General features: G+C 38.5%; 1 protein-coding gene across 1 annotated transcript in view; it reads left to right on the forward strand.

Moving 5' to 3' along the window:
• The window catches only part of LOC110033670 (AP-1 complex subunit gamma-2-like), a 73,687-nt gene extending 59,913 nt beyond the window's left edge, over positions 1-13,774 (forward strand). The window contains exons 16-17 of the mRNA XM_020737726.1: positions 11,671-11,775; positions 13,382-13,774. Coding sequence (XP_020593385.1) covers positions 11,671-11,775; positions 13,382-13,477 — 201 coding nt within the window. The 3' untranslated portion in view covers positions 13,478-13,774. The remainder of the gene's footprint in view (positions 1-11,670; positions 11,776-13,381) is intronic.
• The last annotated feature ends 4,070 nt before the right edge of the window (positions 13,775-17,844 follow it).

Consider the following 17,844-nt stretch of genomic DNA (forward strand, 5'->3'; position numbering starts at 1 on the left):
ACTATGTTGCTCAAGTCCCTATATTCACGAGTTGTAATATGTTGGGATGTAGTGTTAATATTCATGGAATGAAAGTGACGCGGAGGTCATCGGGGTTATGGAGGATCAACCGGTCCTCAAAGGGAGGGGGGTTGCCGCTCCCTCCCTTAACCTTCTCTCCCATTCCCCTCTTTTCTTCTTAACACCTTCCTAATAAAAGTTTCCAAATCGGAATTTCTGAATATTTTTATTCCTTTTAGAATATTTTTATTCCTCTTACCTAGTTCTGAGATCTTATTTTATTCTTTCTTATTTTAAAAACCTTTCCTAAAATTTAAAATCTGATTTTATTGTCCTTTCTTATTTTAAAAGGTCTTTCATAAAATCTGAAATCAAATTTTATTCTCTTTTTTTTTTTAACTATTGTCTAAAATAAAATCCGAGCCTCATTATAAAAAGAGGATAATGTGCTTAGAGTTAGTGGTCTTGTTTTTGATATTAAATTCAGGTTTTAGTCTTGGTCTTTTCCCTTCGAGCGCTGTATCCGACATCGAGGTAGTGCTCTGGCTGTTCCTCATTCGAGGTGGTGATCAGCTTTAAGAGTACGAGTGGTGCTCCGACTATAGTTGGACCTCGACGAGGCATTTATTTTACCATTCTTTCGTTTCCCTGTTATCATTTCAGAATTTAGCCATCACAGCCCCCTCTTCTTTGCTGCAAGCCAGCCACCTTCATGCTCTTGTCTAACAACCGCAGCCCCTCCAACTTGTTGTCCAGCTCTTTCAGTCCCGTCCCGACAGCCTACCGACACCTCTACAGTAGCTACCTTGCTTTCCCGTCCTTTATAATCACTGCTAGTGCTTCCCTGCTTTCCGTCCACCCTCTGAAAGTGCTGGCGAACCTTCCCAACTGCTGTCATACTTCTTCCACAGCAGCCCCCACCACTCCGGCTGACGTGGGTTCTTAGGAGCGGCGTTTGAATCAAGGCGCAAAATTGTGCACCTAGCGGGACGCTTCAAACAGCGGGTTGAAGCTCCACAAAACCGCGCGAAGCAGATCGGCTTCTTCTGAACTCGCAAAGGTGGGAGAACGCGCGACAGGAGGGATCGCAAATTCTCGCGATCCAGCTGATTTTTCGCACCAGATCTTTCTAGAAAAGGGTATTTTGGATTCTTCTTGCCTTTTTCACTCTTTTTCTCTTGTGTAATAGTAGGAGACTATAAATAGTTGCCCCTTGAGTGCGTGGCAGACATTACTACTAGAGTTGTCTTCTAATCTCTTGTGTAGAGTTTTTCCCTCTTGTTAGTGTTGTAACCGACAGGTGGTGTTTCGGTTGTATCCTGCTCCAAGGTGATGTTGTAAACTTCAAACTCCTTGGCTACTACCTCTCACCGATCCCTTTTCCCTACCACTCCACTCTATCGTCACCGCTACTTTCTCGACTGTCTCGCATATCAATCCACATACAACCAACCCACACAATCCCTTACCTACCCAACAACCGCTCATCCCACCAATGCCGCTATCGCCTTCGAATTGTTCCTATAGCTTTAGCTAGACACTCGTCTATTCTTGTATTTCTCTTTTGTTTGAGTCGTGTTGTATCATTATTTTTATATTAATAAAAGTTTACTTTGTTTTTATTTGGCCAAGTCGTGTTGTATCACTATTTTTATATTAATAAAAGATTACTTTGTTTTTATTTGGCCTACATTCTGACTAGCTCTGGTATCATTTGATATCAGAGTCAGCTCAACTCTAGTCTTATCCTAGGGTTTCCTCAACCTCCCCTCCCCCCAATTCACCTCTATCAACATTTTTCTTCCAATTCCCAACTCTGGTCATGCCACCACAAAGAGATACATTAGGCTTTACTTGGGAAGAGATCTAACGTGGAATTCGTCGTCTGCTAATTTAGACGACAGGAACTAAGAAGAGATTACCTTCGCTCTTGATCAATAGATTCATAGGGAAGACAAAGACGAAGATCTTAATCCGTTCCACATGGAAGATCACAACAACAAAGAATATCGTTCGTGTCGTTTTGGCATCCAATCTCAAAGGAGGTCGAGAGAGGAGGCTCCTTATGGAAGTTAGAGGGACTTTGGCATCAAGATGGGTCTCCCAGAGTTCAAGCGAAGCATGGACCCCGATGAGTTTATCAACTGGCTGCAAATAGTCGAATAAATCTTCGAATATAAAAGCATACCAGAGGACATGCGAGTCAAGCTAGCCGTAATTAAACTATAGAAGAATGCCTTCTTATGGTGGGAGAATCTACAAAGGAAAAGAAAGAGGGAAGGAAGTGAAAAAATAACCAAGTAGGAGAAAATGATGACAATAAAGAAAAAATACCTCCCATCACAGTATCGCCAGTATCACCAGGGCATGTTCTCAAAACTTCACAACTTGCAGCAATGAGATCTATCAGTTGAGGAGTTCAAGGCCCAGTTCGACCACGTGCAACTAAAGTGCAAGCCGACAGAGCCAGAGGAGCAAACAATCGCCATATATCTTGAAGCCTTAAACCCCGCCATTAGCAATGTGGTACAACTACAGTCATACTGGACGTTGAGGGGCGTTCAGGCACTAGCCCTGAAGGTGGAGAGACAACGGAAGCAAAGTAGACAACGATCATCGTTCAGACTGCCACCTTCAACTAAGCGGTCGCCTGCAACTGCTATAGCTGACAAGGGTACCTCGGGAGGAAATAACATAATTGACAAGGGACTGACAAGGCAAATCAAATCGAGAGGAAGCCAAAAAAAGGTAGTTCCTCCAGTACAGTGTCAGTCAGGAAGTGTTTCTGGTGCTATGGCTCCTCTCACATTGCCTTCAACTGTCCAACAAGCTGTGTGTTCAACCTCATGGATCAAGGCACTGTCGAGGAGTCGATGAGGAATCAGAGGAGAGCCCAGAAGAAGAGTTTTAGCTCCACGAAGATGAAGAAGCACTATTCTTTGGACGAATACTACAGTCTGAGCCGGTGCGAGACCAATTGTGGCTAAGGCATAACATTTTTCGCACCAATTGCATGGTTAAAGGGAAGGTCTGCATCCTGATTATCGACAGTGGTAGCTGTGAAAATGTGTTATCAACGCTCATGGTAAAAAAGTTAGGTTTGGACACACAAAAGCATCGTTAGTCATATTCCTTTATATGTTTAAAGAAGGGAAACTAGATACGTGTAGAACAACAGTGCTTAGCTGAGTTCTCCATCGGAGACCAGCTACATGAAAAGGTATGGTGTGACGTGGTTTCTATGGACGGCTGCCACATTCTGTTTGGTAGGCCTTGACAATTTGATTGCAAAATTCAACACGATAGGTTCAAAGTACTTATTCTTTCAAGAAGGATGGGAAACATATAGTGTTACTACCTGCTAAGGATACCAAAGGTTGGAGCGATACAGAGGTAGCAATATTTCCTCGTACCACTTTCCTTCAGTCGGTCAAAGATGCTCGTGTAACACCAGCATTAGTCCTCCTGGAAGGAAGCGAGGAAGAAAGAGAGATACCAGCTTTATTGCAACCATTGATACAGGACTTTCAGAATGTGATGTTCGACAGTTTACCGAAGGGATTACCACCATTAAGAGACATTTAACGCGTCATCAACTTATACCAAGATCCATATTGCCAAACTGATCAGCCTACATATTAAGGCTCGTGGGTGTGAAGAATTGCAACAACAAGTGCAGGACCTCATTGCAAGGTGGATAGTCAGAGAAAGCACCAGTCCGTGCAGCCCCAACCCTGAGGGTGCCAAAAGGATGGATCGTGGCGAATGTGCATCGACAGTCGAGCCATCAACAAGATTTCTATCAAGTATCAATTTCTCATACCCCGTTTTGATGAACACTTAAACTAGCTACATGGAGCCATTATCTTCTCCTAAATAAACTTGTGCAGCAGATATCACCAGATACAGATGAGGCCAGGGGATGAGTGGAAGATCGCCTTCAAGACGCGGGGCAAACTTTATAAGTGGATTGTTATGCCTTTCGGTTTGTTGAACGAGCCTAACACTTTAATGAGATTAATTAACCAGTTATTCCAACATTACATCGGAAAGTTTATCGTTGTCTATTTTGATGAAATTCTAGTATACAGTCGACCAGAGGAAGATCACTTGCATCACATGAAGACAGTATTTGAGGTATTGCAAGCAGAGCAACTATATGTCCATCCAAAGAAAAGTCGCTTCATAAAGAGCCAGGTATGCTTTCTAGGTTATATCATGTGTAGTGCAGACATTTAGATGGATCCCGTACAAATAGAGGTCATTATCAGCTGAGTTGTACCTCAATCATTCACCGAGCTGAGACAATTCTTGGGGCTAGCATCATTCTATCAAAGATTTATCAAAATCTTTAGTGCTATCACCTTCCTTTTGAAGAAACTTCTAAAAGGAAAGGAGTTTACTTGGATAGTAGCAAGCCGGGACAGTTTTGACACACTAAAAGAAAGGTGACTCAGACATTTGTGCTAGCATTACTTGACTTCAACCAACTTTTCGAGGTAGGATGTGATGCCTCTGGTAGGGATTGGAGCAGTACTAAGCCAAGGAGGACAACCCATCGCTTTCTTCGGTGAGAAATTGAAAGAGATCAGGAGAAAATACTCAACCTACGACAAGGAATTCAATGCCATTGTAAGAGCTTTGGAGCACTAGAGTCATTACCTGTTGACAAATGAGTTTACACTATTCACAGATCACGAGGCTCTAAAATTCTTCAACAGCTAGAGCAAACTAAAGGGATGACACGCCACCTAGGTGGAATTTCTAGCCTCTTTCTAGTTTGTGCTGAAACACAAGGTGGGAATCCAGAACAACGTAACAGATGCACTGAGTTGTCGACCCCTATTGTTAACATCCATGCAGACTTGAGTTGTGGGCTTCGAGGTCATAAAGGATCTATATGAAACATATGAAGATTTCAAAAATATATAGGAGCAATGTCAGAAGCTAACAGGCAATATTATCGTACAGATGGATACCTCTTCCACAAGAGTCAGTTGTGCATTCCCTGGTGTTCACTAAGAGAGGTCATTGTCCAAGAAGGCTACAACGGAAAACTAGCATGACATTTCGACAAAGACAAAACCCTTGCCCTCGTATGAGAACATTTTTTTGGCTAAAATAAACAAAAGATGTAAAACGACGTGTCAAACAATGCAGGATATGTTATCTGGCCAAGACGAGCTCAAAATGTCGTATTATACACACTACTTCCAATACTAGAGGCATTGTGGGTGGATGTCAACATGGATTTCATGCTAGGTCTTCCAAAACTCGAAGAAAAAAGGATTCTATAATGGTAGTAGTAGACAGATTCTCCAAGATAGCCCACTTTGTACCCTGCCACAAAACACTAACGCCTCTCACATCGCCGATCTATACTTAAGGGTTATTGTAAGGCCACATGGGATTCCCAAGACCATCACCTCCGACAGAGACGTCGAATTCTTGAGCCACTTGTGGAGGATACAATGGGGAAAACTCAGCAGCAAACTTTAATTCAGTTCGACAACACATCCACAAATAGACGGACAGACAGAGGTAATAAACCGAAGCCTTAGTAATCTCCTGAGATGTTCTGTGGGGAAAAACATAAAACAATGAGATCTCATCCTAGCTCAAGTTGAGTTCGCCTATAACATATCAATCAACTAAACTGCAGGACGTACTCCCTTCGAGATTGTGTACTGGTGCAATTTGCTCGTGCCACTTGAAATGGTATTGCTCTTGGCATCTTCAGAAATCAACAAGGATGCTACAGAATGAGTTCACAAGATCCAAAAGCTTCACGAAGAAGTTGGCAATGAAATTGCTAAGCAGAATAAAAAATTTCAGGCACAAGCAAATAAATTGAGGAAGTAATGTTTCAGTAAAACAACCTCGAATGGATTCAGTTGGAAAAGGAGAGATTTTTGGCAGGATCATTCAGGAAGCTTAAGCTGAGAGGAGATGGACCTTTCAAAGTACTTCAAAAGCGGAACGATAACACTTAAAAGATTAACTCTCCTGGAGACTACAACATTTTAGCGACGTTCAATGTCACTGACTTAACACCATACTTCGAAGAACATGAGCTTCAACTAACGAGGTCGAAGCTTCCTCAACCTTGGGAGACGAATGCGAGCGCTTAAGAACAACTACCAAATCTGGGCGTAGAATAGCGCTTCGAGCTGGGTCCTTCAAAATAGAGGGTCGGATCCCCGCGAAACCACATGAAACAGAGCGACTTTTCGTGAACTCTCGAAGGTGGGAGAACGCGTGATAGGAGGGATCACTACTTCTCACGATCCAATTGAGCTTTTCGCACCGAATCTTTCCTGGAAAAGGGTGTTCTGGATTCTTCTTTTCTTTTCCACTCCTTTCCTCTTGTGTAGTAGTAGGAGGCTATAAATAGCTGTCCCTTGAGTATGTTGGAGGCACTTCTACTAGAATTGTCTTCTAATATCCAATGTAGAGTCTCTTCCCTCTTGCAAGGGTTGTAATCGACGACATGTGGTGATTCGGCTGTATTATGCTCTTAGGTGGTGTTGTAAACTTCAAACTCTTTTACTACTTCTCACCAATCCCTTTTCGCTACCACTCCACTAACTATTGACCATCCCTACACTCCACCATTCTATCGCCACCTCTACTTCCTCCACGGTCACGCCTTCCAATCCACCTACAAAACCACACACAATACCCTAACAACCCAATGTGCGCTCACCCCTTTGACGTCGCTCACCCCTTTGACGTCGCTCAACCTGTCGACGCCGCCACCGCTACCGCCTTTGAATCTCTTCCTATAGCTCTAGCTAGGGGTTCTTCTATTATTGTATTCCTCTTTTGTTTGAGTTGTGTTGTATCACTATTTTTATATTAGTGAAAGTTTGTTTTGTTGTATTTTTCCACATCCCGACTAGCTCCGGTATCACCGACCTTAACTGTCGCCGCTAATCCAGCCTTCGACGATGTTCCTGCTCATCTACAGCTGCGGTTCGATGCTGTTATTGTCGTCATTCTGCTGTTCTATTTCTTCCACAGTAGCCCCACCTCTTCGGCCTTCACCGTTGCCACCAATCCAACCTTCCCTTGCTGGACTCCCTCCTCATCAAGCGGTTGTGTCTTTTTTAATGAGTTATCAGTTATAATTCTTTACTTTGTGTTTTTGCTTTGTGTGATGTCTTTTTTTATTTCGAGTTTTCATTATTACATTTTTTTAAGTCCATAATAAAATTGAGATCTACGTCGTGATTTGGGTTAACTCCGGTATCTTTTAGTATCAAAGCTAGCCTAACCCTAGTCCCATCCCAGGGTTTCTAGCACCCGCCCCTACCCAATCCATCACATCAATTTTTTTCAATTCTTTCTTTTGTGTATCTTTTTTTCTTCTTTCTTTTTTCCTTATTTCTTTCTTCTGCAGATCCCAGAACCGTCAACTATGCCACCAAGAAGGAATATGCCTGAGCTTACCCAAGACGAGATACTCTCGACTGTAATTTGGAAGGTCGAAGGGAAGAACGTGAAAATATGAAAACGAAACAGGAAACACAACACTAGTTTTTACTAACTTACTACCACCAAAAGTTTCAGATTCTAGCTTCCGAAGTGGAGAGACTGCATCACCAAGCGACCCCCTTTGCTACTATCTTAAAAAACTAATATGAAAGTCTCTCACAGCCAGAAGATGTTGCAAGTGCCACGGATTTGGATATGTTGAAGCAGAATGCACAACCAAGGGAGAAATCTACTTCACCGAGCAGGGCATAATCGAAAAGTTGGGTAAAGACACTGCAGACACTGAAGAGCAATTCGAACAAGAATTTTCATCCAATGACGTCTTCCCCCGTTGAACTCCCTTGTTCGTAGATGCATCCAATGCCTTTCTTCCATGTGATTAAAAGAAAAATGCGACTTTTGATGAGATTATGATTCCTGCTCTCCCAGAAGATAAAGAACATTTTATTGAGACATGAAAATCATGCAGACCAGAAGATGTCAGAAATTATAATTTCAGTGGGTGGTCTTAGTAACAACTAACTGATAGCATCACAGGTGGCTACATATCCAACCCTCACCCCCAATGTTCCATATGAAGAGACGAAAGATCAATGTGATGCTCTTGCTATTGGAACGTAGCAGAAGATGTCAGTTCTCCAAAACCTCAAAAGTCAAAGAGAAGACGCAGAAGATAATAATAATCACCCATCGACCAAGCTCTTGCAAATCTTCAACCTCACTGAGACTCAACTTGTCATAGATGAGAAACATATGAGATATTTACTTGTTCGAAATTTAGCTTTCGAGAACCTACGTGGTGGTATACTTTCTGCTCAGATTATGCCAAATTAAAACTGATCGATATGGAGATCAATTTTTTTATTTTTCATTAATCCAAAACCTTCTCGCTTCTCCAAATTTTAGTTTCTACTATGATGCACTTCATGATGTTACTGTAGTTAATTCCAAACGCTTTTTTGTTAAAGAACTTGGTGCAAAAAAAAAAGCTCTTTGTTAAATTTCACTCTTAAGAAAGACATCGATGGGGACCATCCAGACCGTAAGCTCACTTATGCCAAGGAATTAGTTGTGCAGATGGGATTGAGCAAATCATAGCCGCAAGATGAACCCCCTATGTTTGGTGCAGCTGTTGATGGTGATGTTGATCGTAATGTGATACTCGGTAAAAGGTTCTTTGTGACTTCGTCTTATTCTATTGCCATCATCGCAACTAACGTTGTGCAATCCATTCCTTACTTTTCTCCTGGGCTGAAGGGTGTCGTCGGGAGCATGCCAAACTCTGCGGTGCTTGATGTTGTAGCAAATAATATAAATCTGAACTTTTTTGAGGTGCCAACTGGATGGAAAATTTTTGGCAACTTAATGAATGCTAGAATTTGTTCGGTTTGTGGTGAAGAAAGCTTTGGGACTAGTTTAGATAATATTAGAATTTGTTCGGTTTGAGAAGGATGGGATCTGGACGGTCTTAGAATGGCTTTCTATTCTTGCCTACAAGGACAAGGACAACTTTAATGAGGGAAAGCTAGTGATAGTAAAAGAAAGTATGTCAACACGGGGCTATTTATGGTCTCCAGTCGAATCTAGTGGTGGCTGACAACGCACGGAAGCTACGACCAATAATGTCGAAGCTCCCCCAGCCCCGGATAACTGACGCGGGGGCTATGGAGGAACGACTGGTCCTCAAAGATAGGGGGGTTTCCGCTCCTTTCCCTTCTCTTCCGTTCACCTCTTTCCTTCTGACCACCTTCCGAATACAAGCATTTCCAAATCAAAATTTTTGCATATTTTATTCCTCTTTTCTAAATTCTGATATCGGATTTTATCCTTCATTCTTATTTTAAAAACATTTTGTAAAATCTGATTTTGTTCTTCTTTCTTATTTTAAATTCTTTTCTAAAATCTGGAATCTGATATTATTCTCTTTCTTATTTTAAGTATTGCTTAAAATAAAATCCTAGCCTCATTATAAATAGTGGATGATGTGCTCGGAGTTAGGGGTCTTGCTTCTGATATATGAATTTATTTTTTAGCCTTGGTATTTTCCCTTCGAGGATTGCATTTGACGTTGAAGTAGTACTCCGACCGTCCCTCTTTCGAGGTGGTGATCGTCTTCAAGGGTTCAAGTGATGCTTTGGTTGTAGCTCAGACGAGGCATTTATCTTACCATACTTTCGTTTACTTGCTGTCATTTTAGAATCCAGCCATCGCAGCCCCTTCTTCCACTGCTGCCAGCCACCTTCCTACTCTCGTCCACCACCGATCCCCTCCAACATGTTGTCAAGCCCTTTCAGGCCTTTTCTGGCCTTTCCCATCGCTGTCAGTGCTTCCCCGCTTTCTGTCGACCCTCCGAAAGTGCTAGTGAACCTTCCTAGCTAGTGTCCTACTTCTTCCACAACAACCCCCATCTCTGCCCTGCCGCCGCCAATCTAGCTTTTGATGGTATTCCTGCTCATCTCCAGCTGTTGTTTGACGCCGTTGCTATCGCCAATCTGCTTTCCTACTTCTTTCACTGCAGCCCCACCTTTCCGGCCTTCACTCTCCAGCTGTTGTTTGACGTCGTTGCTATCGCCAATCTGCTTTCCTTTTTCTTTCACTGCAGCCCCACCTTTCCAGCCTTCACGCAGCCGCCAATCCAACCTTCCCTCACCTGACTCCTTCCTCATCAAGGGGTTGTTTCCTCTTTATTGAGTCATTAGTTTTAATCCTTTGCTTTGTACTTTTGCCTTGGGTGTTGTCTTTCATTATTTCAAGTCTTCATTGTGACATTATTTTTAGCAGTAATAAAAATTGTGTCTTACGTCTTGATTTTAGTTAACTCCGGTATCAGAAAGTCTTTGTAATTATGCATTAGCTCATGAATTTTTAATCTGACTCTCGTTCCCTCACATTGGACAATGATCAACAGTCCCTCACGTGCACAATGATCGACATTGAGTCCGACCATGGGTGTTGGCTTCTAAGTGGGGAATATTTGGGTGGGGTAAAAGTGTGAATTGAATCTATGCTATCGATGTGAGACCTGGTCTGACCATGCACAATTAGGGTTATGAGCTGTAGATAATCTTCATTTGTTCTCTTTTGCATGATCTGTGCCCAGATTTATATCATAAAAGCAATGAGGTTTGTCTCCACAGCTAAGATTGGTTACTACAGTCTTTTACTGGGATAAATTCTGCAGCTAGGTTTTTGTTTCAAAACTGATACGAGTAATTTTTTTTTTTAATTTTGTAAAAGTTTTTTCTAGTATGTCCTTTCTACAAAAAAATATTTGGGTTTAAAAATGTTCTTTCTTATATTGCAGCATCATGTGAAGTTCTAATTTTACTTTAATTCCTAGAAACTGTTTGGCAAGATTCCAAGCAAGGGTACCCATCGCTTTTCCATAGCAAAAAAGGAGACATGGTTGCAAAATATCCCTTAAAGAAAAAGTTTCTTTTCAATCTGTCCTTATAGTTTGGTGGAGATAGAAGTCACTTCTGTTTTATTTAACCTTGAAGTCATCTTAAACCTGTAGGCCCATAGATGGGGCTATGGTTTCAAGTTGTGTTTCCGATTATTGTTAGTCTGTTAAAATTATAATTCATAGCTATAAATTCTTAGATTTTTATGTTTATACTTTTTTTTGGTAATATGAAAGCTGAATTCTAAGGATCCTTTTCTTTACAAGAAAATGAAACAGAAGATATGTAATTACTGTTTTAAATTTCATGAAGATAGAGAGCACCAGATGTTCAAATCAGATAGGGAAACCAAAAGAAAAATGCAAAAATAAAGTTGTTTTCATAAATAATTTCTTGAAAAAGTTGACCAAACATAAGTCCCTCATTAATTTTGTTATTTAAAGCTTTCTTCCCGTTAGAATTCCTGTACCAGAAGTACATTAATATTGTTCCAAAGAACTTTCTGTTATTGTTTGCATTTATTATCAGTCTATGGTGCTAACAATTTACAAAATAAGAGTTGTGTTCATCTTCAGCTGCTAATTGTTGAATTTTTTAAATTAACACATTGCGGACCATACCCAGGAAGAAAACTTATCTTAATTTAGTCTCATTTTTTGTGGATGTTCACCTTGGCATCGCTTAAAATTTCAAACAGCCTGTATTTTTTATATTATTATTATTGGTTTTTTTTCATACGCTATTATTTTCAACTCTATATTCTGTGCAGTTTATTCAGCTGCACCTGGATCCTGCTAGCAGCAGTACTATTCCGCCTAGTGGAACTGGGTCTATAATGCAAACATTATCGGTCACTAATAGCCAACACGGGCAGGTATATCCCTCTTTTTGGTCAGATAATAGGATCATTGCCACTTATTTGAATGATACACATTGAATGGTTCAAATAGTAAAACAAAAGTTTCATGAAAAAAATATATTGAAGTCAAATAATGGGCAAGATTTGATTTTTTGGTTTGAGTATATCTTGAATCCTGATACTATAATTTAGGACTTGATAGAAATTCTTACTTATCTTGTACTATTTATACAGTTGCAAAACTTCTGAGATTCCTATAATTTCATTCCCTGAAGCATTTTAATATATAAGGGATATATATTTTTGGCTATTTATGCCCCTACATCGAATATTTGGTAGCTGTGGTAGTTAATCCGGTGTAATATCTACAAAATTGAATGAAAAATATAAAAGAAAAATTTTGATAGATCTATTCATCATATATTTGAATGGTATCATAGCTGTTAGCTGTCATATTTTGGGTCTCGTGATAAAGTCTCATCATTGTTCTGGACTTGATCGGCTTTCTGCTACCTGAATCTTTTTATTAAAATAACAACTGCTCCTTCATCAAGTAATATGTGTCTGGTGATTTATCATTCAGTTAGCTGTTAGTCCTGCAATATCTGAGTCATGGACAAAGGATATTACAAATATTTGCATTTAAAATAAATATTTGGATTATTGGATTAATTTATTGTTGATGACACCATGAGAAATGCAAAATTGATTTTTTTTTTTCATTTATTGAAGAAGACTACGCTAGTACATTAGTGGCAATTGTAACCTTTCTGAGGTTTATCTTCATTAAGTCAAAACCATTTTACCATATGAAGTTAATAAAGCTAATCCATCAATAGCTCATAATTTTCTACATCATTCCCCATTTTTTTCTTACCTGTTTAACACATCAATGACATGCAGAGCTTTATGATATGTACTACTTATTTTATAATTTAAATGTGGTCTTGTTGTATTTTGATGGCATTTGAAATTATTGGCATGCATCATTGACCAAATTATTTCGGACATGGATGATATGTAACATATTCTTAACCTTCAGTTATCATATTCCATCTTTTTTTAAGCAAAAGCATAATTATTTTTATTTTTAGAATGCAAATCTGCAAAACTTCTTGTATTTTTCAAGGAGTGAAGTGCCAAAATGGTCCCATGATTATTTATATGGAGTCATTTTAGTCCTGGAGTCTATGAAAGCATCAAATTAATCTTCATATTTTTTATAAATGGGCAGTAGTTCGCTGGATAAACTATCCCATTAAAAGAATGTGGGGATTAAATTGAGACTTTTTTTAACTTTGCGACTAAAAGAGGACCATTTTGTCACTCCTCATTTTGCAAAGCTACCTGTCACATGAGAAGCTATTTATTAGCAAAAGAATGGAACTTACCAAATAGATGCCTACAGTACTTTTACAACTGCAAAACTCGGGGATTTAAATTCCCTTAAATCTGCTGTGATAGATTATTAGGCTAATAGCATTAATTTCTAATAAGTTCAACTTTTGTTGATCTATCCCATTTATATGATGACTGATGAAATATTGTGTTTTTGTTCTTCATGCTTCTTACTGATTTCCTACTCTAAAAAAAAATTCTTGAATTCAATATATTGTTGCAGAAACCGCTTGCAATGCGTATAAGGATGGCTTATAAAGTGAATAACAAAGATATGCTAGAACAAGGACAGATTACCAGCTTTCCTCCTGGCCTGTAACGGTGAGCAGAGTTCCTTGTCTTTGTGATATTGCTCTATTGTTTCAATATCCACAGGCAGGCCCAAAATTTCCATTTTTTTAAGGAAAATTAGTGATGAACATGAGAAAATATAGGCATTTTTCACTCTAGTGTGGAGCGCACATCATGGTTGTATTTCGATGCTTTTGCGTTTTCGATCTGTAGCTTTGTGTATATTGGATACAGCGTTTGAAAAAAGATGATTCTTTGAAGGAGAGTAGCATGTACGCTGGAACTTAAAACACTTCCATAAATTTTGTTTCGAAATTGTATTTGTATTTAGTTGTTTCATTCTGAATCATTGGTTTTCTTTTCTTTTCATATGACATTTCACGCAAAATGTTGCTCCTTCAAAATTATTATACTTTTATCTTGCTTGGGATCTTCTTTCTAAAAGGGCCATCTTTCTGTCGCAGAGCCAAAAGTTTTCTTATACGAGGCATATAAATTAATTTTATTATTTGGAGGAGCATAAATTGAAGTATTATGATTAGAATGATCAAATATCTTAGGTGGGTGGGTGCGTACATGCGTGGGTGTGTGTATGTGTGCGCGAGCGCATGTGTACATGTATGTGCATGCACAAGGATGTGTGTGTGGGTGTATGGGTGATAAATTAGTAGGATTTATGCTCTTCATGCCCTCTTTAAAATTGCCCCTGCCTTGATAGCGTACATGCGTGGGTGTGTGTATGTGTGCGCGAGCACATGTGCATGCACAAGGATGTGTGTGTGGGTGTGTGGGTGATAAATTAGTAGGATTTATGCTCTGCATGCCCTCTTCAAAATTGCCCCTGCCTTGATGCTATTTCTCTCTCTACAGGGATCACAAATAATTTTTAATGAATAAATTGGTTGGGTGTTGATGGTTGGTCAATCTGGAATTGATTTAAGTGCAAGCATCTTCTAATGAATTATTAAGCCAATCATTTCCAACTAGAGCAATTAGTTAACACACGCAAAGTAATGTGTGTATTTATGGCTATGTATTTACATGTATTCAATTATTCATTGATTTCTATTGAGTTATGTAGAATGATTTTTATTTAACACAAAATAATGTGCAAAATGATACCATTTATGGCTATGTATTTTACTTTCAGCTTGATTTTGGATTACATAATGGAGCTCATAATTTAGAACATTTTCCCACTAGACCTTCAAAATTTTCCGAGCACATCAAACTGTTTCAACCATTTTAAAAGCTTCCATGCTTTATATGATATTTAATTATGAATATTATTGTCTATTAATGTATTGGCCGTCCATCAACAGCTTAGCATAATTTTTCTAAAATTGAGGGGTGGAAAAATGACTCATCTTGAACAAACTACTAAGATGGGTTGGTCATATATGTCAAGTAAAACTATTAAAATTGTGCAGTCCTTGTAAAATTCAAAGAGTTTTGATGGTTTTCTTGTGTTAGATTAATCAGAGAGGGATAAGGAAAATTTGTGAGGAAAATAGAAATATTACTGTGTGAAAGAAATGTAGAGGCCACCTTGATCAAGCTTTTATAAAATCATATAAATTATTTATTTAATGAAAAATGAACCAATGAACACATCAAATGTGAAATCTAATGTCCAAATCTTACCCCTATTGAGTTTTTGTCAGTTCTTAGATATGTTTATTTTGTTTATTTTATTATTTTGTAGAATTAGGGTTAGTTTTGCTTCAACTATTGATTTATTTTCAACTGTTCTTAGTAGTTAGTTTTTAAATCTCTATGGGTTGATACTCAACTCATTCTTTATTACTTCTTGATTTGTCTTCTGTTGTACGATTATCATTATATTATTATTATTATTATTATTATTATTATTATATATATATATATATATATTCCTTTTTTGGCCTTGCTCTATTTTGTTAGACTTCCATTGTTGTCTGCAATTGTTGCGGAGGTGTGCAACAATTACCTTCATATCCAAAAATCAAATAAACCTTTCTAAGCATGCTATAAGAGAGGAAGTAGACTTATTGTTTGGTGCTATTTAGTATAGCAAACCATGATGTTAGAGCGGGCCTGGTCATGGGGGCTTGTTCATAATGGGATTATACAGCTCTTATGGTGCATGGCCGCTCGTAGGCCATTCTCGAGCTAGGCTTGCATATAATCAACTTTGAAATGAAGCACACAACACTCTATATGATTCAAAACTTCCAATCTGAGGTCTACACCATCAAAGATTTAAAGGCATGAATCATACTTCTTTTAGAAATTTGTGATACATTCAATTATAATGGAGTATTAGATAATGCTATATAGCTCAGAGTGTTTTCATTCTAACTTTGGGATAACACAAAAAGTTAGCTAAATTCTTTTTCAAGTGAATCCATATTAATTTAGCACATTGTAACTCAAAAGTTTCTTGTTTTGTTTCATTTTTTTTAGAATCAGAGTCTATAACCTACTTAATCATCATCTTAAGATTCCCTTTCTAAAGAGTTCTCTTACTTGAATTGTTGGAACAATACGAATAAGAGGGATACAAAAACGTATGTCAAAAAATTAGGCAGATAAATTAAAAAAAAACATGGAGAACTTATGTAGGTTAAACTTGATGCAATGGGGCAGGAATATATGTCCAGAACAAAACAGAATCAAAACATCCTATAACACGTTATCCATGAAGAGAATCTCCAATAAGCTACCCATAAGCAGAGAACCAAAAAAAAGAAACATTTTTTTTTTGTTTTGGGGTCAAGAATACCTCTTAAAGGATCATATCTCTTTAGTTAATTACATCTTAGGGGATACCCAAGAATACTCTTAATTAATGGGAGCCTTGCCAATGCTTTTGCGATGAACTAGTTGAAAGGGGTGTGTCAAAGAATATGGTTACACTGACCAGGAACGTCTCAATGCTTCAAAGCCTATACCGAGCCATGAGGGTAGAGAGTGAATCTCTCACATCCCAAACGAACGGTGGCTAATCGAAAACTGAAGTTTACTGAGGTAACCAGATCATCAAGAGGATTATCCCACCACTTCAAGGACATACTGGGTCATAAGGATAAAGGGTAATTCGTCATATCCCGAATGGGTAGCAACTTATTAACTAAATGAGACCCGCTAAGTGATATCAACAATATGTCAAAGACATGATTGGGGTCAACAGAGCTTCCAAAGGATGGTGAAAAAAATCCTAATCAAGTAGAAGTAGTCAAGTCAGGATGTCATGAATCTATCATCTCAAACTACTGAAGTCCGAAGTCCACCAGGTCGTGAAGATAGTCTACCTAACCCATATAAGACTCATTGTCAGCAACCCATGTGTTTTATCCTCATAAGAATCCCAGTGTCCCTATGGTCAGAGGAAATAAACCTCTGAATCCTATGACTCTAAATAGGTGGAATTCATAGAATTTGGGACTTACACATGCTAACATAAGCGATAAGAAGCCATAAGAATAGAAAGAAAAGAGGGGTCCAGCTAGAAAGCCAAAATCGTCTCACAAAGGACTTACACCCCATCTAAGTTGGGGAGCCTTCAAACACCCAAGGTATTCTAGACAGCCACCTAAGTAAAAATTAATTAATACTTAGCCAGTTATGTTGGAGAAGTACGATGGCTTCTCCTTGAGACATGCAAAATGCAGTGCAATTATCAAGAGCATTCCTTAAATGTTGAGGCTCTATTGAGCATGATTGAGTGATGCTATGCATGTTGACTCGTTTAAATCTAGCCCAAAGGCCATGTAGAAAATAAAAGTAATTTTGAGAAGTGCTGATATTTTAATCCTATATTTTAGATTTTATCTTAATCTCTTATTAGGACTTTTAGTAGAAAATTTATAATCTTTGGAACCTTAAACATCCTAAATTATACTTTCATTAAGCATCCCAAACAAACCACAATCAACAAAGATAAAATGACAGGCACACAACACAAAAGCAATAAAATCCAAAAATAATGAATAAGAAATTGAATGTCGTTGGGTAGGCTACATATCTCAGAAAAACAAAAGTTCATTTTCAGGCTTCGTATATACATGATTGAACCTAGATCTATACATTAATATCAAAATATTGAATTAAGATACTGTACAGGAGCATACGGTTTTTGTCCTCGTCATGTGATTCCATGCCTAAAACACCTTGAAACCCATGCTTATATCTTATTTTTGCTATAGACTCTATTCTATGACTCTAAAAAGTACATAATAAAGTCTAAAAACAAAGACTCTACTAGTAAAACAGAGAAGTTTAGCACAATTTATCTAATGCAATTTTGATGAACCAAGCCTCTAGAGGAGAGCTTAGCAAGCACCTGCTGAAATGCATTAGTATAAAACATTGCATTTCTTCTCATTTTCAGGCATGGTTCTCCTATAAGAAAAC

This window comes from Phalaenopsis equestris, unplaced genomic scaffold (genome assembly GCF_001263595.1).
Source record: "Phalaenopsis equestris unplaced genomic scaffold, ASM126359v1 Scaffold001251, whole genome shotgun sequence".
Classification (NCBI taxonomy): domain Eukaryota; kingdom Viridiplantae; phylum Streptophyta; class Magnoliopsida; order Asparagales; family Orchidaceae; genus Phalaenopsis; species Phalaenopsis equestris.